The sequence below is a fragment of the Thunnus albacares genome, chromosome 21 (genome assembly GCF_914725855.1).
Source record: "Thunnus albacares chromosome 21, fThuAlb1.1, whole genome shotgun sequence".
Taxonomy (NCBI): Eukaryota; Metazoa; Chordata; class Actinopteri; order Scombriformes; family Scombridae; genus Thunnus; species Thunnus albacares.
In genome coordinates this window covers 21,511,299-21,533,244 of record NC_058126.1, presented here as the reverse complement: position 1 = coordinate 21,533,244, position 21,946 = coordinate 21,511,299, and the positions used below count along the sequence as shown (strand labels likewise).

General features: G+C 42.7%; 1 protein-coding gene across 8 annotated transcripts in view; it reads right to left on the bottom strand.

The window, feature by feature from the left end:
• The window catches only part of LOC122972572 (partitioning defective 3 homolog), a 356,531-nt gene that overhangs the window by 171,387 nt on the left and 163,198 nt on the right, over positions 1 to 21,946 (bottom strand). For all 8 annotated transcript variants that reach the window (XM_044339771.1, XM_044339764.1, XM_044339768.1 and 5 more), the window contains exons 6-9: positions 8,862 to 8,968; positions 7,814 to 7,897; positions 3,701 to 3,826; positions 829 to 1,056 (exon numbers count right to left, since the gene is read on the bottom strand). In XM_044339771.1, coding sequence (XP_044195706.1) covers positions 829 to 1,056; positions 3,701 to 3,826; positions 7,814 to 7,897; positions 8,862 to 8,968 — 545 coding nt within the window. The remainder of the gene's footprint in view (positions 1 to 828; positions 1,057 to 3,700; positions 3,827 to 7,813; positions 7,898 to 8,861; positions 8,969 to 21,946) is intronic.

Genomic DNA, 21,946 nt, shown 5'->3' with positions numbered 1-21,946 from the left:
CTGAACGAGTACAGATTTTTCATCATTATGTTAACACATTACATCATTAGTAAATGCATTAGTAAACTGCTCTGGAAACGGTTTTGAACAAGTATCAGGAAAATAAGTCCCCTATTTGGAGTATTGATGGTAGCAGTAGCTGTGAACAGACATCTAGGCTTGACCTCGGTTGGTCCCTGGATTGATTGGTTGGTCAAAATGCACTTGTCCAGCCAATACTTTATCGGTTGACAAACTGCTTGAGACTTAGGTTTGTTATTTTATGAATCTGAAGGTCTGATACTGTACTCAAATCATCGGATTAATACATTCTGTTACTGTTCGTTGTCCCTGTAATAAATAGTCTGTCAGACTGCTATAATGTAAAGTATGATTTGCAATCATAAGAACATCTCATCATGAAATAATCTTTCTATTCAGTAGAGAACATTAACAGATTGACTTGAATGATATAACATACAGAGAATGGATCGATGATTTAGTACTCATTTATTTTAAAATTCTAAAGATACTGATATATAAATCTGTAGATAGACCAATCACATGCTTTTGGAAATAGTGAATAGATGTTACAGAAATAAATAAATAACCACAATGTGGACTTTTAACCTGATGGTGAGTGAAGCAGACTCTTTTTATTTTTCCAATAAACTGCTTGTACACAAGGGCAACTTTCATTTCATGGTTGAGAACAGCTGTATGTCTTACTTTAATTTGACTCTCAACATCTGTCTTAACATCTATACAACAACACAATACTATATAGACAGGGACACCAGAAAACACGAGGTGTCTCTTCTACAGAAAAAAAAAGGAGGTCAAACCCACTTGTGGTTGAGGCCTGGTAGGGGTCCAGACCTGGATGCCAGCCCGCCCACCAGACTAGACCGGTCTCCTGGCTGCTGAGAGTCTTGGCTAAAGCGGACCCTGTGGGGCTGGGGCGGGCTGAGCTCGCTCTGGACTGACAGCAGCTCGTACTGCCGCTTCATGGCGGCAGGGACCACATGGAAGAGGATGACTGGGGAACGCATCGCCTGCCTGAAAATGTTCTGGGCTCTAGCGTTGGTAAGAGAGAGAGAAAGAGTGTGGGGAGGTCATACAGACAGAAATGAATTAGCTTTAACATGATAAGAGATACAAGTACAATAATGTACTATCATAGCTTGGCAGATATAGGAGGATAAGGAAGGCTATGAAGTACTGTATGTTGAGAGGTGATAGGGAGAGTTGAGGTTAGCATGGCTAATCGCAGGGCTACTCACTGCATAGCAGCAAAGGACAAAAATTACATTATCTATAATTACCAGCATCAAGACAGGAGAGAGATAAGAATGGTAAATGGTGAGTCAAAGATGAAACATTATATATTGTGTATGCTATATAATGCCTGTGAAACATATTATATGAGTATCTAAGACTCTCTACAGTATAGAAGTCTGTGTGTTTGTGTGTGGTTAGATGAATGGACATGAGCTGACTCGACAATCGGAACAGAGATGATGAATCATGCATCAGGGAAGCTTTCCAGACAATGAGGTTCCAAAGTAAGCAGACAGACACTTTGTTCCTTACACACAAAATAAGAAAAAAAAAGCCAAAACACACACTGAGTCTCATGCGAGTTTTGGGGCCAAATAAGCCAAGACAAGTGCTCAACATCATTCCCAGACGCAAGAATTGTTTAGTCTGCTTTGCCGGCGGCACTTAGCATATAGATAGGCTGGTCAGAAGCGAGCCACACTGCAGCATGAAGGGCCAGGGGCGCGGTACAGTAGATGCCTGGATTCCAACAATCCCACCTCCTGTTTCAAGACCCCTATTATCACGCCAGTAATGCCGGTTCTATCCAAATGACAGCCGCTAAGCTGCTTCCGCCACAACAGACAGCACTTCATTTGAGCGGTATCATAGAGGCGAGGCACATGCCGCACCGTACCACTTCTGTGAGATTTGGTTTCTCCCATCTTTATTCTTATGGTAATTTACAAAAATCACTCACACGGGCACACAAAGGGGTGATGACAGAGTGAGTCAGTGTGCGTGCGTACGTGTGTTCGTGCGCACATGTTCCCACATGCACATGTACAGTGCCATCACTCCAGTAATCAGCCTCCACGCGGGCCTGATTGAATAATAAATTACCCCATCAATGCATCATTACATTCAGTTAGATTAAGCGCCTCAAAATATTTACCCATGCAAAACAATCCAAGGAGATTAGACTATCACTTTAAATTGTCGCTCTGTGCGGTGCACAATCAAGACGGGTGAGAGGGAGTGATGAGAGAGTGAGGGGGGTTGGGGGGGGGGGGCAGACGGGGAGGAAAGTTTAGCTCCTTCACCTCATTTTCATGCGGAATCACAAACATCATATGCATTTGGATGCCGGTGAGGAGTGGGTGTTTGGCAGGGGAGGGTAAGTGCGGAACGCTACAAAACATCACTCCCTTGTGGATTTGGTTTGTAAGCCTCTTTCACAGTAGAAAAGGCTTGGAAGGGAACTGGGATGTTTACTAATGACAATAGCAACGTTGTGAAATAAGAATCTTAAAACCTTAGTGGCTTTGTACACAGTCTGATGAACACATTAGCATAATGTGGTAAGGTAACCATGATAGTCTGGAGTTTTACAAGCTGGCGGAGAGCTTTTCTCATCTTTTGCCAAAGTCGGTTAGCGAATGTTCAGCATGCTTTGTTTAAAAACAGCATGGTTTGACGTTGAGTTTTTCCAAGAAAAAAAAAAAATCAGTAGTTTCTGACTCTATTTCTGAATACAGGAGGGTTCCAAACATGGTCTCTGTCATTCATTCAGCAGGGTGGCTCTAAGCCCAGTGGTTTTATATGACTATGTCCAGCCCAGTATGACTGTAGGCTGAGCCTTCGTTAGCAGGAATCCAGGCTATTTCTTCCTGTGGAGGAGTGGATGATAAGAGAAAGAGCCAAGCAGACCACCTCCGTACACCTCCAGACTAGAGCCTGGACGAGAATCAATCTATTTCTCAGCTTGGCACACAGACATGCAGACACACATGGGTGTAGATAAGACTTTATAGCTCAGCGTCATTGTACGTGTGTGACACAACGTGCGAGCGCGTGTGAGAGTGTGCGCGTTCAGGCTCATGTGTGTGTGTCTGTGAGGGAGGAGGATGGCTTTGGGTAAATGGGAGGGGAAAGTTGCAGGCTTATATCTTCATTCCACTTTAGGAAATGAAGGGGAGCGATGAATCGATAGAAATGAATGGAGAGAAGAGTGGAGGTGGTTTTGGATCAGAGGGCGAAGCGGTGGTGAAGGACTGCGGGTCACTGAGACCTATTACAGGAAGGCCAACAAGTCAGTAATATTTCTGTTTTATTGTGCAGCTGTGTGGGTGTCACGTCTCCCTGCAGTTTGGGCTCCACTTATCACCAGCAACACTATTTACTGTCACTGCACTTAATGTCCAACACAGTGCTCTCTGTGTGAACTATATCACATAGTGGACGGCGCTTCGGGATAATATGTCCTGGCTTGGGAAGTAGTGAAGGGAAATAAAAATCAGCATGACATTCAGTGCACCTGACAAGAAGAGGAACCTTACAGTTTATGAAATTATGTGTATGTATGTGAAGGAAAACCACTGTAAAATCTTCTAGCATAGGAAAGAGAACGTATACAGGAAGAGGTGAGATATAACACCAGTGAAAGGCCGAATCTGCTTACTGTTCGAAGCGCAGGTTGCGTATGTCTCCCTGATTTATCTTGACAATACAGTCGTTCTCCTGGAAGAGACGCTCTTGTTCAGCTTTGCCTCCACGCTCCAGACGCTTGACTAGCAAGCCCTGAGTCCTGGAAATGATCGCATAACAGCATACAGATAAAACATCATTTAGACACATAATGTAGCAATTACACCACTGACAGTCACGTATCAATATACTGAACAGCGGGCTGCAAGTTGCCAGCTTTGTTTCCTGCATCTTTATATTAGAAAGGTAATGACAGTCCACAGAAGTCAGGAAAAGAGGGAATGGAAGAGGAAGAAGAAGTGAATTTTAAAGATAAGCAGGTGATTAATATTATCTGAAGTATGAAGTAAATCTTGTAGTAATACAGAGTTGATTTTAGTAGTTTTTTATGGTCCAAAGATCCATAACACATGAATTAACAGTGAAACAAGTTCTGCAAGTCTTTCATCAAGTCTGACAGATCATGAAAATCAACTATCTGGTTTTACAATTGTGATTTAAAATGTTGTGACTTTTTGTACAGTAATAGTATTACCTCTTGCTTTATGTACTGTATACACAAAATAATTAGAGAGCAGGTAGATGCCTACTGGAGACAGAGATGCAGCCAATCATCTCACAAAAGTTTGGGTAAATGTTTTGACAAACAGGCCAAACTCCTACAAACTAAGTTTCGTCCTATTGTACCATACTGTACTTTTGTACTCTGTCACCAAAAGTTAACTTTCCAAATAGTAAGCTTGGATAAAGACCTGTATTTTCCTGTGGCCTGGAGAAGCACTGCATTACTAACTAAATTTTAAGCCTCTGTCCGTCCTTCTGTCCCCCCACTCTGTCTGCCTCTCTGTGGGCAGGTCTGAGAGAATGACAGGGTGGGTTGTCTGAGGTAATCCAAACCAACAGCTAAGAGATCATTTTATGGCTTCAGAGGAAATGCTGCAGTTGCCTTCACTGGAGCTTAAGACGAGAGCCGGCGGTGCTGTAATAAATACCCAAGCAGTTCCACGGCAGTGCCATCTCAGCAATCCCCTCAAAAAAGGCAACCTTTACCTTCATATACCCCCCTCTCTCCCTCTTCTAAATAAATACATCAGTGAGCTCCTTGGGGCTTTAGTTAGGCCCTGAGGATAACCACATGCAAGGAGATCTGATGTGCGCTCGCACAGCACAACTACAAACTCCATCCGTCTCTAAGGCGCCAGATGCCTGAGGTAGCAGGTAGACTGAGTGGGTACAAACCTTTTGTGTCCTTGCTAAAACTGACAAAAAAGTTTGGAGGCTAACTTTAGGGAAATTAGAAATAATGATATAATATATCACAAAGAAAACGATCAAAATGCCAAAGTAAGATGTGAAAGATATGGTAAATTGCATGCTTTTCATAATTCTCGGTTACTTCCTATCGTTTGACCGGACACATAAACAAAAGCACATTGAAACCGTGACCCCGTTTACCGCAGACATCAAGGGCAGATTTGCAGAACTCTTTAGCATTTCAGCCAAACAGGGCCACTCCCAGAACATTGCTCTAATTGGCTGCATTATGTGGACATCCACGCTCACACTGCAGACTCATCTCAGCTCCTCAATGGGGGTAAATGGTTCAGCATTAAGTCAAAATTAAAGATCACAAAAGGCCCTTCCCTCTTCCTCGTTGTCTGAGCCGGCGTTGCCAGGTCAGCTTAAGTGTGTTGAACAGAGAGTAATTGCGGGCGGTGTGGAAGCAGACATGATTGTGCTTTATCTACATAAGTGTTGGCAGCTTGAAAACAAAGTATTGCGCATGAAGATTACAGCATGGACACACTCTAATGACTTGTAGCAGACCAGAGACAGTAGATAAAGGAGTTTTGGTTGATCCCTGATCAGTATTCAAAGCAGCAGCGGGGAGGATTGGGGATAAAGCGGCATCTTTTAGAGATTTGAAGAAGATGATGATTTCGTAAAAGCACTATTATTGTGATGACTGTAATGCACTGCCACCCTCTCAATTCCTTCCCATCTCACTGATGGGGTTTTTTTTTGTAGATAGTTATCAGTAACTTGAGGAAAGCAGGAGAGCTAAAGCAAAATCTAAATGGCATTCTAATAGGCTGCAAGTCAGTGAATTCATTAGGTGTCAGATATAAGCATGAGGAGTTTGTAGAAGATTCTCTGCAGTCTCTGGAGAAGAATATCAAGCTCGCCAAGTCCTACTTTTCCAAGAACACGAGAATCAGCGTTGTACTATGGCTTTACTCCATCTTGTGGCTGTGAAGCAGTGCTGAGAAATGATTTGAAGGAGGCCACCTGCTCTCATCTTCTGCCTTTAATCAAATAATAATCCAATCAGGATCCATTTATGCACGGCAATTATGTCCGCAGTTTGTTTACAATTGAAACTGGTCATGGAATGAGAAGTTCATTAAGCACAGAATGCATCTGTGCATCTGTGTGTTTGTGTGTGCAGATGTACAGTATATTTATGTGTGTATGTCGCATTCAGGGTAGATCAGCACTGCTCCCAAAACTGTCTGCGTATGTGTGTAAGAAAAAGAGTGTGGAAACTGTCGAGGTAACTTCATACTGTTCACAACTGCATGGGTGTAAGTTCTCTTACAGGAAAGGATCTATGTATTTGGGTATGCGTGTAAGATTTTGCCTGCTAGAGTGACAGAGTCTCTAAGCTCTCTCCTGCAGCTGTCTTTCCCTCCTGCTTGGATCTAGCTTGATGTCAGTGCAGTGAAGCAGAATGCTGGCAGCCAAGACTGGAGCGCCTGCAGTTCCTTGTTTGCTGTCTGGTTTTGCAGGCTGTCTGACCCCTGTGGCCCTGGTCTAGACACTAATGACAGCCCACTGAGCCTAATGCCTCCTGTCCTAGCGCACAGCACACAGGAAAGAGCTAGGCCAGGCCATTAGCATCATCCCACTGACCAGACGCTAACTCTTATCATGTCTCAAGTTAATTGAAGGCTCTGATAGCTATTAGTGCAGACCTTAGCTGATGGAGAAGAAATTTACTGGCCATGCAGCATTACTGCTTTATTACAAGATGCAGTCCGATTTTGTGGGAAGCTTTAGGATAATAGCAAGTCTAATAAACTGTTGCGCTTGAACTTTATTTAATCAATATCGCTTGATACGACTCATCGTGAATCATTATTTTCCTACTCTGACTCAGGATAAATCAAAGTGTCACAGCTTCTGAGGGAGTCGATCACACGAGGTCAAAGCTAAATATAGTTTCCCGACACTTGCTTATAAACAGCAATGGGATTAGTGTCCCAAAGAACTGACACGCAGCAATCTTCAATGACAGCCATCCTCTCTCCCTCAAATGTCATCCCATTTCATCGTCCTCGCTCTCTGTCTTCTCACCTCATTCCCCCTGCCTCCCTTTCCCAGCGCTGAGTAGTCACATTCACCTTGGTGGTTTGCCAGTGTCTTGGCATGCAGCAGGGATCTGTGTTATACACAAGCTTTTAGTTTGATTACATCTGGCCACTTTCTCTGTCCTTTATTTTTTTTCCTTGAATAACCATAAACTGGGATCCATTCCTCCTCTTGTCCCATGTCATCGTCTCTGCTCGTCAGTTAAAAAATGGCAAAAATAAGGCAAAAGGAAGCAGTCTGAATCACCTTCAGAGCAGACATTATTGTGACTGAGGACGTAGGATGTAATAAAAGAAAAACATAACAAGACTTTTAAAAACTGTGCAGTCGGGAGCAAAACTACTTTCATCTACTCTCCTTCCTGCTGGGGCTGTCTGAGCTGTGGGATATGATATGTGCCGGGTATGGGTGTGGTGCTTCAGGAGTGAGACTCACAAAAATAAAAAGATGGTTAGGAGAATCAGAATCAATGAAAAAGACAGCCTTGAGCAACACAAAAAGAGAGGTGAATAAGAAAGAACGGAGAACAGAGAGTTAGAGAAAGTGAGGGAAAAAAAAGCTCAGTGAAATGATGAGTAAAAGCAAAAAGAAAGCAACAACCACAGGGCTTTAAAACCGAAGGATGCAGGAGACATACTGGATGTTGAAACTAACTGGCCATCGTTCGTACACTAAGCTGCATTGACTCACAGATTTTTCTTTTCTTTTTTGTTACCTGACATCCTGCGAACTGAAAGGCACTACGTGGATCCCCAGGGGCCCTCCTTCATTGGACACCTCGACCGGCTTGAGCATGCCTCTGCAGGACGATGATGGATGAGGCCGAGAGGAGGAGGAGAAGAAGAAGGAGGAGGAGGAAGAAGAGGGAGACATGCATGAATAAAAAATAACAGGAATGACAAGAAAATGTAGAAAAGCAGGATATAAAAGATGACACAGTCATGACAAGAGGTTGATGGGATGTATGGGATGGGGGTTGGCACGGCCTTATTGGTGGAGGCTGCATTGTGTTGTCTATACAAAGTCATCCATTATAAAGTCATGCTGGTGGACCTCGGGGTCGATTAAGGACCCAAATGGAGACTCCAATTAAGTGATTAAGATCAGATTGTTGTGCTAAAAGAGAACAGATTAATTGAAAAACGTGAGAAAAAGGGTAGGGTGGGAGGAGGAGGAGAAGGTTAATTTGTGTCGATAAAGACGTGAAGACAAATGAATACAAGCAACCACTGATGTAGATGTGTGTGATGATGTTGATGGAGGAAGGCTTTGGTCTTGATGTAAGCTTTGTAGTAGGGTTGTGTTTAGGTATAATGATAATGTTCTGGCAATTATTGATCTGTCTGGTGTTATTGTAATAAATTAAGAGGTCAGTTCATGCAAATTACAAAAAAATGGTATTCAGGCATGCAGATAGTTTTGTTTTGCACAGGTTTTGGGGCACACAGCACTGAAGAAGACTAAGAGGCTACAGCTACACTAGCTGCTCTGTAAGGGACAACAATGCTTTGAGCTAAATGCTAACGTTAGCATGCCTTCAATGAAAATGATAATATTATGTGTGGGTGCAGTGCTCAACATTATCAGCGCTGCAAACAAAATTCTATTATCAGAGAAGATATCTCAAAATCTGACAAATAAAACCAAAACTATCTACATGGCTAGATACAAATAGGTAAGTGAAGGGGTGGTGTGGGTGACTCAACCCTTTAAGACATACTATATGGTTATAGTTAGTTGGGGGTTTGTCTGGGGTCACTCACTCTAGACTTAACACAGGTGAATATTCCAACGAGGAGTCAGCCCTCCCTACTGGCTCTATCCGCTCAATTCTCCGTTCTTGTTTCCTTCGCTCTTCTTCCTCCTCCTCCTAAAAAGAAAGAAAGAAAAAAGAAAAAAAGACAAAATAAATCAGCAAAGTAATAAAAACTTAACTCTCTTTGTTGTTATTTCTACTTGGCTGTGCTTGCATCTCCTTTGGCTTTTAATTCAATTACCTGCAAGAACAAGTAACAACCTCTATTCTAAATCAAAAAAGATTTTCAGTATAGGACAGACAGGAGTCATCATGCTGCTGGAGAAACATCCCGGCTTGGCCAAAAACCTCAGTGACAAAGTGGCCCTGATTGATTGTTCCTACTCAATCAATCAGGTCTGGCCTGGGGCGTGGCACTGCTGCCGGGTCATTGCGGTGATGTGATCAGGTCTAGAGTGAAGAAAAGTGGTCACGCCTGCTGTCATTTGTTTCGCTCACTCTCTTCATTTCATTTACTCATCTTCCTTCAGAGCCATTAGGCTGTGGGACCGGGAAGCAGCGGCTTTTACAGGCAAGCCAGATGTCTGAGGACTTAACTGGTTTCTTGGACTAGACACAGTGGCTTCATGCTCTCCTTAACTGGGGAAAAAAATCTTTATCTGAGCTCTCTTAATGGGGATGGTAGAGTTTGAGCAGCGCACTTACATGCAGTGATGACATACTACATGTAGAATAGGAGGGAGACGTTTAATAACACAGAGTTCAATTTCAACTAATCATCATCTGTAGTTACAGGAAAGGAGGGCAGCTTCATCAACCAGTGACAAGCACACTGAATGTCACAGTTTCTTCATTTTAAAGAGAAAGTCATTTCAGTTTTTGCTTGTTAGTCATTGCGGATGTGTGTGTGTGTGTGTGTGTGTGTGTGTGAGCATGTCAGCATCCAGACAGCGCATCGTCTCCTTGGGAGGGTCTGCTGAAACGCTTTGTTAGCCACTGCGATTTCACCGCCCTCACCCCTCACCCTCCTGTTACTCTCTCTTTTACTGAAATGTCAAGCACATCCAAATGGGTCTTGTGCCTTTCTGGTTTCTTTATGGAAATGGATTCAACCCTTTTCAGAGGCCAGGATATCTTTGGCGACACGCAGGGGTGGCGCAGAGAGACTCTGCCCCCTATTTATTTATTAGAGCGGGGCGGGGGGGTAAGGTAGGCTGGGTGCATGAAAATTTCATCAGCAGTCTACCTTAGGAGACCTCAACTCACCTTACCTGTCTGTCTCCTGTCTCTAACCGTCCAGTGTGAAAATGAGTCAGTCAACCAGTCAGCCCCGCCTTTAATTACGTGTCAGCTGAGGTCCCGGGTGCCTCACGGGGCCTGTTATTCACAAAGCCTTTTATGAAAACCCCCAAAGTGAGTTGGCTGAGTATTTCATTCGCTGTGAACAAAGGACCTGACCACCTGTGGGAATCAATAAATAAGGATGGGAGGGCACAGAGTGGAGCAGGCAAATAAAATTGGACAAGAAGAAGAAATACAAGACCATATGCTATAAGAAGAGATTGGCACAAACTGCAGTATGAAAGCCAAAGGAATATCTTGACTTTTAATGGTCAAGATCACTTTCATTATCAGCGAGCGAATAAAGAAGGCGACGGTGCCCGACGCCTTTGTCTCATTAGAAAACAGAGTGATCTGAGAGGCGAGCTGATTCACAGTGTATCATCACTGAATGTGACATGTAATTAACTTCAGTAACAGTAGCTCTCAGTAACAATCTCCTGTCTGTTAGTTTGCTCCTGTAGGTGGCAAGTGTTCGTGGCGTGACTGCATCACGCATAGATTGTGTCTAACGCACAAGAAAGACTATGATGTGATGTAAAGAAGCTTGAAGCTTTTTCTTCGAGATCTAAGGTGAAGGGATCCTTCACTTGAACTGGACCAAAAGCACAGTGCCAGCAGGTTGATTGTGTGAATTTGACAGGAATAATTACCATAAACTGGCACAAGTAGATATCAGAGCAACACCAGAGCAGGGGCAGGGTAATATTTCTATTCAGGCACTGCAGACACATGGTGTGAAAATCTAAGAAACTGTGAAAAGGCATGAAAGAGAAGAGGAACCCAGTGATAAAAAAAGAAAGAAATTGTGGAAAAGTGAGGAAAAGCCAAAGTGAGTTGGCAATAAAGGAAAGAAAAGAAGAGACAAAAGTAAGCTGTAAATTAGACAAAAAAAAACAAAAGGGGAGAGATGTGGAGAGATTTTCACTTGTGTCAAGAACTTGCCTTAAGTATTGTTTCATTGATACAAGAGCAGTGATCTGACTTCTGACTCCCTGTGATTCAAATATTGACTTTTCTTCCAAGGACGTCTGTGTAAAACTTGAATTACTCTGGATGTTAAAGTGGATTCATTTCACTGCTTTGGCAGGGTTTGTCATGTTTTTATGAAAAATATGCCATATTGCCAAATTGAAACAAATAACATACCCCTCTTACAAGCGGCAACAACCACGGCTTGAAATTGAAGCCAATGTGGAAGTTCCTTAAGGTGTAATACTACTAATGGTTGCTAGATGCTGGCTCAAAAAAATCCCTGGCTCCAATAGACTCCCATTCAAAATACATCAACTTCTCTCATGAAATACTGAGTCAATAAATTTTTTCAACAAGTCATTACGGTCTCAAATTTTAAATTCAGGCCCACTAATAAGTGTACTGTTGGTCATTTTGGAAATTATTACTCCGTTAATGAGATATAAAGACAAATAGTAGCTTTAATGCCTGCTGTGTGGGTGTTAATTGACAGCTGTGATTGACAGTTCGCTCCTCAGCCCCAGGACTCACAATGAGTCACAGTTTTTCGGTAAGTTTAACGTTTCTTGATAACGATACCTGCTGTGTTAGTTAGCTAATATTGGCACAAGTCTGCACCACTCGGTGTTCCTGGTAAGCTAGCGTTAGCTTGGGTCCAAGTTAGCAGGGCGTGTTTCCAGAGTGTGAAAGGAAACACCCTACACTGGCGACAAACGGAAAAGATGGCGTAGGCAGCAACTATGGGCTTCAAACTGGCTCTGATGCAAACCAGCGGGTGATGTCACGCCTTGTTATGTCCATCTTTATATGCAATCTATGCCCTCTTACCACGGTGGAGTTGTTAGTGCTTGTGTTTCTCAATATTAAGAGCACATTTCCTCAGCCCCTAGGAGTGTTTTTATTCTCATATTTAAATGCACAACACGCCTCGTCTGCCGGTCAATTTTCACCGTAAACAGAAACACATGATTGACACTTGACACTGGATTCACGAGGCACTGCTTAAGTGGCTACTGTGGTTCATTAGACTCAAAATAGGGATATCCAACCAGCAAGGGCACAGCCTCTTCATTATGCCAGACTCTGGACAAGAAATCTGTGCTTTAACCAGCCCAACAAATACCACTTCTAAGACTGAATATGATGAATAATTACTTGTTAAGACTGACATTTCATGCAGGGAAGTCCTTAAGCAGAGCTGCTGACTTCCCAACAGAATGACAGAGTGAGTGTTGAGTCAGTATTAGAGGGGTCAGTGTCTACTTGTGACCAGGGGCAGAAGAAGAAGCCATCTCCCTTTATATTCACTGCCAACCCACTTACTGTCTGTCCTCGTGTCAGCGGCAAAGCCGAGTGCTGTGTGACAGCAGAGGAGAGACACAGGCTAAATATACATCCACCTCTCTCTGCCCCTTCACTCTCCCTCTTTCTTTGTCTCTCCATCATTCTAAACTCTTCTTTCGCCCTCTCTAAAAACCCTACATTTCTTCCTCCCGAGTGCTTTTAGCACCCTGTTGATCCCTTGGTAACCAGTGGAGTAGGGAAGCAACAAGGCTTTTCAACTCTCCATGCCGTTCATTCCTAGCTCTCTCTCCCTCTCTCTCTTCCTCTCTCCACTTCCCTCCCTCCCTCCCATGCAGCAAGGAGGATTTGAATCCCTGGTCTCTGGCCAAAAATCCACCAGCCTCTTTGACAATAAAGGTAAGCTAAATCAAGGGTTAGAGGCTTGGCCATCGGACAGCTTCAGCATTAGATTATTGAGAATCATGTAAGAGATAGAGAGAGAGGGAGAGAGAGAGAGAAAGAGAGGAAAGAGAGAGAGAGAGATAGAGAGAGGGAGGGAGAGCTGCAAAGTGCAGAGTCTTGTTACCTTCAAATAGGCAGACAGGTTAGAAAGGTGAGAGGACCAAGGAGAGAGGAGAAAGCGGGAGGAGGGAGGTAGCAGCTGTCTGGTCAGGAGGGAGAACTACACACATACACACACACAAACACACACAAATTGAAGCCCACTGCTTGAGGGTTGGGGCAAAGGGTGTGTGTTGAAGAGCTGTCATCCTCCATCAACCACTGTCCTAAAGGAGACCTACTGTAAGCATGTTTGTGTGTGTGTGTGTGTGTGTGTGCATGTGTGTGTGTGTGTGTGTGTCATGCCATTAGCTATGGGCAAGTACAACATGTAGCTGTTAGGGGAAGTGAGGGGAAGGGTTGGGGACTCCCTCCTGAGCCCATCTTTGGCGTCAAGGGCTTAACAAGGACAGGTTCAAAGGTCATAGTGAATGGTGTGTTTCTGGCCAGCACCCCTCCTTAAGGGCTGAGGTCCACATCTGTGTGACAGCTTCATGTGTGTGGAACGGGCCTCCCTGTCAGATGTTGTCACACGCTCCCTTACAATGGGCTGTGTGTGACGAATAGAACAATGGAGGCCAGAGCAGGGTATAGAAATGTCTTGAAATGAACAATGTAGCGTGTTCTCTGCGTGTAAAAATAAAGGAAACAAGCAATTTAACGAGAGAATTTAGCAAAATGGCTGTTGAAATATTTACAAAGACTGCCTTCCCTTCTGATCTGGCAAGCTAAAAATATGAAACATTAATTGTGCAAGGTGACATACACCCCTTATGGAAACATGAGACCAGCCAAAGGTAACAAATGATGGCATGATGTGAAAAGAATCTGTTTTTAGTAAGAAGAGGTGTAAGTCGGGGGGAAAAAAGCAGCAGAGGTGGAGGCTTTTCCTGTCCCTCACAAAAGGTTAAGGAGCCATAATTGTAGCCTCATTACCTAGAGTTAATGCAGTTCGACTAAACACTGTACAACAGAAAAGGCCGAACAGGACTACACAGTGCCGCTGCATTGCACAATGGCATTGAAATACTAAGACAAGCCGCCGGTAATAACTCCTAATAGTCCTATTAAAGTTCCTTTGACCTCACAAAGTAATTACCAATACTCTTCCATTTTTACCAGTACCAGAATCTTGCTGTTTTCAATCAGCAGTTAAAATACGTTTTATAACAATAGACACAAAGATTTTCCCCTAAATTTGAACAACAGATGATCCCAACTTGTGTAATAGAGCAACAGACTTCACCAGCTGGTGATGGATGGCAAGCTGTGTCAGAATTTAACCATACATGCGTTATTCTTCATGTTACAGAAGGTCTTTTATCTCTCATATCCATCCCCTTGGAGGAAACTGCCATTAGGGCCAAATTAGGCCCCAAAATGGCCTCTGTGATTAGATTGGACTTGACTGCTGCACCCAATGACCCAGCCCCACCCTCTCCACCACCCTTAACCCTTCATTTTCCACCAGCCCATTGGACTCCACCGCCATTAAAACAACCGATATGTCACAATGACTAAGATTATGAGACACTTATTTACATTTATGTTGGGGATAAGGCGACATTATAAAAGGGTGGGCGAAGAGTTAAACTGGTTAGTGGATGATGAAAGGGTCATAATGACCTTTATCCTACCCACAAGTTCCCTAAATGGCACTTAATGGTTTTTAGCAGAAAGGCAAAAACCAGTTTCAGCATACTTTCTTATCTTCTTTATATTGTTATGATCTTAAGGATCATGGCGATGTAAGCTAATGGTCATTTCAATACACAGCAATTGAGGATTTATTGTGTCGATGTAAGGGCAGACACAGAATATAGTTTACAGTATTGGGCCTTCTTTCTTTTGGCAAACGATAAGCTCTCTATTGGACTGGAAAGAGCCGATCTGGAAGGAAATCAAAGCAGTGTGACCCTTGTGTCTGCCATCTCTTGCTTTGTATGTGTGTGTGAGAGAAAAAAAAGAGAGAGGGAGGATACGATACTATAGTCCTGTGTTTGTGTGCCAAGGGGAGAAGCTGAAGCGCCGCCTGTCCTCAGATGAGGACATGTGTTGTCTTTCATTTTTCACACTCTGCACCCATGGGCGCCAGCCTTGTTCAAAGGAGAGCACTCGCATTCCAGATTTGATGTACTATTCCTTTGGATAATGAGGAATGGGAGTCAAATATGCGTTGCTGTGCTAGGTGAAGACAGTGGGGAGTGAGGTTGGGTATCCAGAACCTGTTCTCAACTGGAACCAGTTCCAAATTTTCAAGAAGGGATTTGTTGAGAAACATGCTTTTTGGTTTCCTTTATCCTTTCCTGACAGTTTGGACTTGCTGTATATGACTGTTTTTTCATAGATATGCATGCGTCAGTGCAAGTGTACAATGTTTATAGTGTGGCGAATCAGAGTTGGCACCTCAAAGTCTGGCTAAATCTCTAAAAAGACAGCAGTGATACACAAATATTCACTGTGAAAGATAATTTCATGCAATTGAGGAAGTCCATCTGAAATGACAAAGCATTTCCTGCTGCATGATGTAAGAATGCAAGACTTTCCATCTGGCACCATTATCAGGTCAAAAGTTTAATTTGTCCAATACTTTATCTGCTGAAATCTTCTTTATCTACCTGCAAAACTAATGACATTCCCATCAGCCTCAGCTATGCTTTGTGTTTAGTGCTAATTAGAAAATGTTAGCATGCAAACACACTAAACTAAGATGGTGAAAATGATAAGCATACCTGCTAAAAATCTGTATGTTAGCATTGTGATTTTGAGCATGTTAACATGCTCACGTTAGCATTTAGCTAAAAGTGCCTCATAGATCTGCTAGCATGACTGTAGACAAAGTAGATTTCTGCTTTTACAAAACAAGTGGAGGCATGTCATTCTTTGTGTTTTTATTTATCAGTGTATCTCAATTACATAGTACTTCCCTGCCAATGATATGCATGGTATATAGTATCCCCAATAGGTCAAGTTTATACGAGTTTATATAACTCTCTCATCCTAACAGCTCTTTTAATCAACAATGGTCTCTAGCCTTTAAATCTGTCTCCCTTTGTTTTGTCTTGGAAAGATGTAGCCTCTGGCTCATAAAAGTTCGGGCTCTGACGTGGATTTACTTGAAGCAAATTACAGGGACGGGACAGACAGGTTCCTAATGCTGTTAAGCAAATTAGATCAGAGATGTGAGGCTGCATTTGTCCACATCAGGGCGGAGAGCGGCAAGATGTGGAGGGGTGGGGATGAGAGACGGACAGCACTGTTTGTGGGCTGACATTTGGAAAAACAAAGGCCTGTCTTGCTCTCTACTCCTCTCATTCTCTCTCTTTGTCTCTCAACCACAATCTTTGTCTCTTCTTCTGTCTCTGCCAGTGGGAGACCTGCTGTGTGTGGAATACATCATCCGCCAGCGCCTGTTTCATATCAGGCCTGGACTGATCTATCAATGACACAGCTGCCTTTGCCTTTGCCTACTGTATCGTTAAATTGTACTTTAATTAAATTAGGCCTGCTAATTATGAGGGCTTAAATCAATCACCAGGTCAATAACAAAGGCCCAAAGCGGACGGAGAGGACCAAGACTTCTTCCAAATCTCATCAATAACAGCCGCAACCGGAGCAGACCGCTCCTGTACCAGAGAGCCAGAGGTTCAAACGGGTAGGAATTACTGAGAATTGAGTTATCGTCACCAGCTTTTGTCCAGAGCACTTCTTACTCTTACAAGCTCTGTGAATAATGTTGTTTGAATACAGTAGGAGTGTTTCAAAGAGTTTGAATGTGCATAGCGTTTTGCATTAGAATAGCACTTCAAAGGGGTATTAAAAGCAGATTTAGAGTTTCTGGTGCATAGAAAATAGTTCAAAAGGGATATTATGACTTTTCAGACACCTGGCTTAGGTGAGAGGAGGTGATTCTGAACAGATAATCCTAGGGGTTGAGTGCACAGCCCTGCTGAGCGGACGGTCCCAGCTGAATCCTGGGTCTTTACCCGTGCATTAAAAGGAGCTCTGTGCTGCTTTTCACAGATTAATCATCATTTTGAGCTTATTAAGTGGGAGGACAGTCTGCTTTCCACTGCTCAGAACGTTTAATCCATCTTTCAAACTGTGAAGGTCAGTGAGCGAATGTTACCCCCGTTGAAATAATAGCGTCTGTTTGAATTTCAATGAGAGTACCCGTGGTTCAGATCTGGATTGTAATTAAATACATTTTCTTTTTATTATTATTATTATTTTTAGTAGCCGCTCCTGCAATTATGAGAGTCAGAATCAAACTGACTTACTGAGTAGCACAGTGGTTGCCAATAAACTACACTCCTTGCACTCCTTGCTAAATTGTCATCTGAACTATTTAATGTTACAGTTATTGCGATGCAAATGTTGTATCAGCGAGTAAAAATGGGAGCATTGCAAAAGGAAATGTGGAAAGCGGCTATTTGCAGATGAATCTCATCTCATCCTCTATAGGATGTTTTAACACACTGTGACCTACCACCCTGAATACACTGAACATGAAGAAGAAAGAAATGAAGAAGAGGGAATGAGGTGACTGATGTTGAACTATGAATAATTAAGTGGAAAGTAAAGCTCTGGTAGACATTGCAGCGAGTGATAACAGGGGATGAACGGTCTATTCCACAGATCAGCCGTTGTTTGCTGCCTTGTTTGAGCAAGTGGGGGGTGTGAGGGCTCATCTGTAGCGTCATGGGAGCAGTGTGGGGCAAGGTGGGGGGCTCTTTCCATTTCATTTTAATTGGAAGCTGAAATTCTTGGATAAGGGGGAGACAGAAAGCCATTTGGCCGAGTCCTTGCTCTCAGCCGGGGCTAAATGAAGAGGGCTGTTTGGAGATGAGGGGCCTAGTAATGAAGGGGGGGGCTAGTAATGAAGAGAGGTCCCAAAAGACTCCGTCAGAGCCATGGCAATCTAGTGGCCCCGGTAAGGTGGGGGTGAGGTGTGGGTGTGTGCTTTTATCAAGAGAAAAGGAGGATAAAAGATGCAGGGGGGCGCTGTTTAAGTTACACAGCATCATCAACAAATTGGAACATCCATGTAATTATTTCAAAATTTTTTGTTTGTGGGTTTTGTCGTTCTGAATGCAACCAAGATTAGTCAAGGTATCGGTTGATCAAAGGAATGTGCAAGTTAGAACTGAAGATAATGTACTCGCTAAATACAACAAGCGATTGTAATCACTGATGAGATAAGAGCATGGGGAAATCATCAGTGTCACAACAAACAGGACAGATTGGAGCATGGATAGTCAATTTGTAGCATGTAAACACTGTATATACACACACACACACCCATAGGCATCATCAGGTAACATCAGCAGGAGTCTGACTTTCCAGCCCAACAGATACACATAAATCCTAACAAGCAAGCCGACACATGGCTCAAACATTCAGTTTTATAAATGACAAAGGCTGTCAGCGTGGTTCTGGTTGCATGCGGGAATATCAGAGTATGTTGTGATGGAGCTCAGCAGGGGTGCTATTCTACAAACAGCTCCCATGACCCGTATACCTAAAGCATAAAGAGAAGAAAATTACGATGGAAAACTGCTCTGCAGGGAAAAGCGTGGCCCATTACATGTGCTCCGTGGTAGAATGACACCATTAACGCTACCTGGGCTATTCCGAATTCAAAGGATTACACCTGTGTTTGTGTGTGGCTTTTTTTCTCCCAAGTTTTAGGCCAGTATCCTCACATCAAGTATACATGTACTTTAAATTACTACAGACCATTTTTGAAAGTATCACAGTCAAAGACAACCGAGCTACTGGTGTATATTCTTTTGAGTAAAGTATAAGTTCTGAAACTTGCTTGTTGTAGATGATCTATCACTGGAAATGTTTCCATTGTGAAAGTTACTGTACATTATCGTGGCTTTGTGGGCTACTGCAGTCAAGCGTGATATTATTTGTCTTCCAGGGAAGTCAATTAATGTGTTGGTGGGATGCTGCAACAGATTTAGCTGCCAAACTGTTAATCTCCTCGTTAATGAAATTCATATTTTCTTCATTCTTGTCTTCAGGTTTGAGTTCCTGACCACAGGACATTCCTGGAATGTGAGTGCAAGGCTGAAATCTGGGGTGTCAGAGTTTCCTATTTTTTACTTTCACCTGCCTTGCAAGATAATAACAGCATTATGTTAATGATAAACAAAGGTGACAGTTGTTCTGATTGAAGGTATAGCTGTCAAGCAAATTATCAAGCAAATTTCAAGTCTTACCAAGTTCATCTTCATATTGTACTGAAGCAATAATCATATTTTAATTATAAAAATCACTTTTCCAAAGTGACATACAGAACTTAACATGGACCGCTATCGGACATATCGCAGGGATGTTAGGACCATACTCAGACCTCTCCAAACAAATTTAATTATCCAAAAAAAAGACAAAATTTTATAGCAGAACTTTTTTTCTACCTACCCCATTATTAATCTCATTCTCCTCCAATTTACTGTATCTTGTGACCTTTTAAAAGGGGCCCAACCTATAGGTTGCAAACCACTGAACTAAACTACCAAACCTTATATAATGTAATTCAAATTAGCTCCACCTCGACCTGCTACAACAGTAAAATTCTATTAATGCAATAATGCATCAGTATTAAGAATCTAATAATGCAATGTTTGATAATACAGCATCACATGACAATACTTATCTACATTTATTTATGATTTTGAATACATAACTTTGACTTGTAATTAATTATTTTTACATTGTTGCATTGCTATTTTAGTTCAGTAAAGGACTAAAAATATCCGTTGCGAGGTCAAATCTTTATCATAGTGTAGGTGCATGGCCTTTATAACAGCAATGTTGACTTATTTGTTATGCTTCTGCATATATCCTTTATATTGAAGTTGTTATAGCGTTTTCACTATCAAATGTTGATATAAAACTGGAAAAAAATGTCTCACAATCAAGAATAGAGCAATATCTGAATGAATCCAAATAATACATCTGAGTAGTGCAGCACAAAGTGGCTGGCTACCATGGCTACATCTGTCTGGGAGGAACAGAAATGGACTGATTGGCCAGCTACCATCTCTCTCCTCCTCACCCTCTCTCTTTAGAAGCTTTCTATTTCTCCATCTCCTTGGCTCTGAAATAAAAACCACCCCATTCCTCTCCATTCACATCCAACTGTGACCGCTTTTGTTCTCTGGACGATGCAAATGAAACGGGTCTGTTCGGCCGAGATGGCGAAGCAGCCTCATCTCATGTTTCTCTGTGGCCCCGAGATGTGGATGTTTACTGTCGGCCGGGGCCTTATTACATTCCTTCAGCAACTTAAAAGCATTGCCCCCCTAATGGGACCTATAAAACAGTGAGAAAAGCCTATTGTGACAATGGACCTCATTGTGTCAGAGTGGACTCATTTGGCACTCTGCGGAGAGTGGAAATGTGTGACAGATTAAAAAAAAGGAAAAGTGGGGTAGAGAGGGTGAGAAAGGAGAGAAAAATCAAATAAATAGGAGTGAATGACTTCTCGCTGTGGGAAATCAGACACTGTCAGTCATCAAAGACCATTTTGTTCCTCGGTGTTGGGGATAAACAGAACTTAGCTTTTAGCCTTAACTGTTGTGGAATATACTTTCTTTGGCCACTAGATTTCTGTTTTTCTGGGGGTTTTCTGGCCCGTGTGTCACTTCAAAACAGCAAAACCTTGCTGTGGATATTGGCCACGCTCCTCCTAGAAAAAAACTCAGCACTTCCCTCTCCTTCTCTCCAAAGCCCAGGCACTGCCCCCTCTGAGAAAACTGACTCTGATTCAACTGAAAATGCAGGAAGATAAGCGCAAAATGATTTCACCTTAAGAAACAGTGTTAAGAGTGTGCATCATCCTCTCCCAGCTTTGTTCTGTGCTGCCCACGCTGGTTTGGCTCCATGCTGGCGGCCCTGTTTTTATTCCCTGAAGTCATTATTGTCTTCAGCTAAGGTGCCCCTGCTCCCTGTGATTTGTGGGTAATGAGCTGGCACCCCCCTGCCCGTGTTCAATTATTCTCATTGAGAAAGTGATTTCTCACTCCACGGAGCAAATCAGAGAAGGCAAATGCGTGAACTCTAATCAAGAATTAACACGTTCACAGCCACCAGTGCGGAGAGGGATATCCACCCTGATACTGCAGGGATGCTGTAGGTGTGGACAGAAAAGAGAGGCAGGAGGAGGAAGAGGACAACAGACGGATAGACCAGTGACCGTCACTGAGGTAAACAGAATCTACACCTGTTGCTGAAAACTCCCAGTTTAGTGCATCCACTTGTCTTTAGCGCCTTGAAGTTAAAAAAAAGGAATAAAGTAAAACTTGTCCAAAGGTTTTACGGTGATGTGTTTACAAGTGAAACACAGACAGACTTGCTGAAATGCTGTTCGCTGTGATGAGGTGAATGTGTGAGAGAGAATGACATCTGAGCAGTAATTAACAACGAATACAGTGAGCAGAAATGGGAGGAAACGAGGAGACGAGCAAACCTTTTAGAGAAAAAAGGAGACAGAGAGAGGAAGAGATGAAGAGCAACCACAGCTCAGTGACTACTAATGACTCGACTGGAGGAATAGAGGTGGAGGAAGACTGACAGATTCAGCACGAAGAGGAAGGACACTGACAAGTACCTCCATGCTAATGTTTTATTAACAAGTGAATATTATGAAGTGACATCCACTTCTTGTATCCAGGTTATTTCAAGCACCTGGCATGAATTATGGGTGCAACTTATAGTTATTCCTTTCACTGAACCAGCATCTGCAAAAAAATGCAGCCTTCTCATTCATTTGAGTTGGGGCAATGTGATGTCATCAGGCAAGGCGCTGCATTGGCCAATCACATTAATGCAAGTGCACATTCCTGGTAGATTACTTTGTAATGTAAAGTATTATTTTTACTGTTTTCCCCGTGATTCTCATGACAAAAGATAAAAATA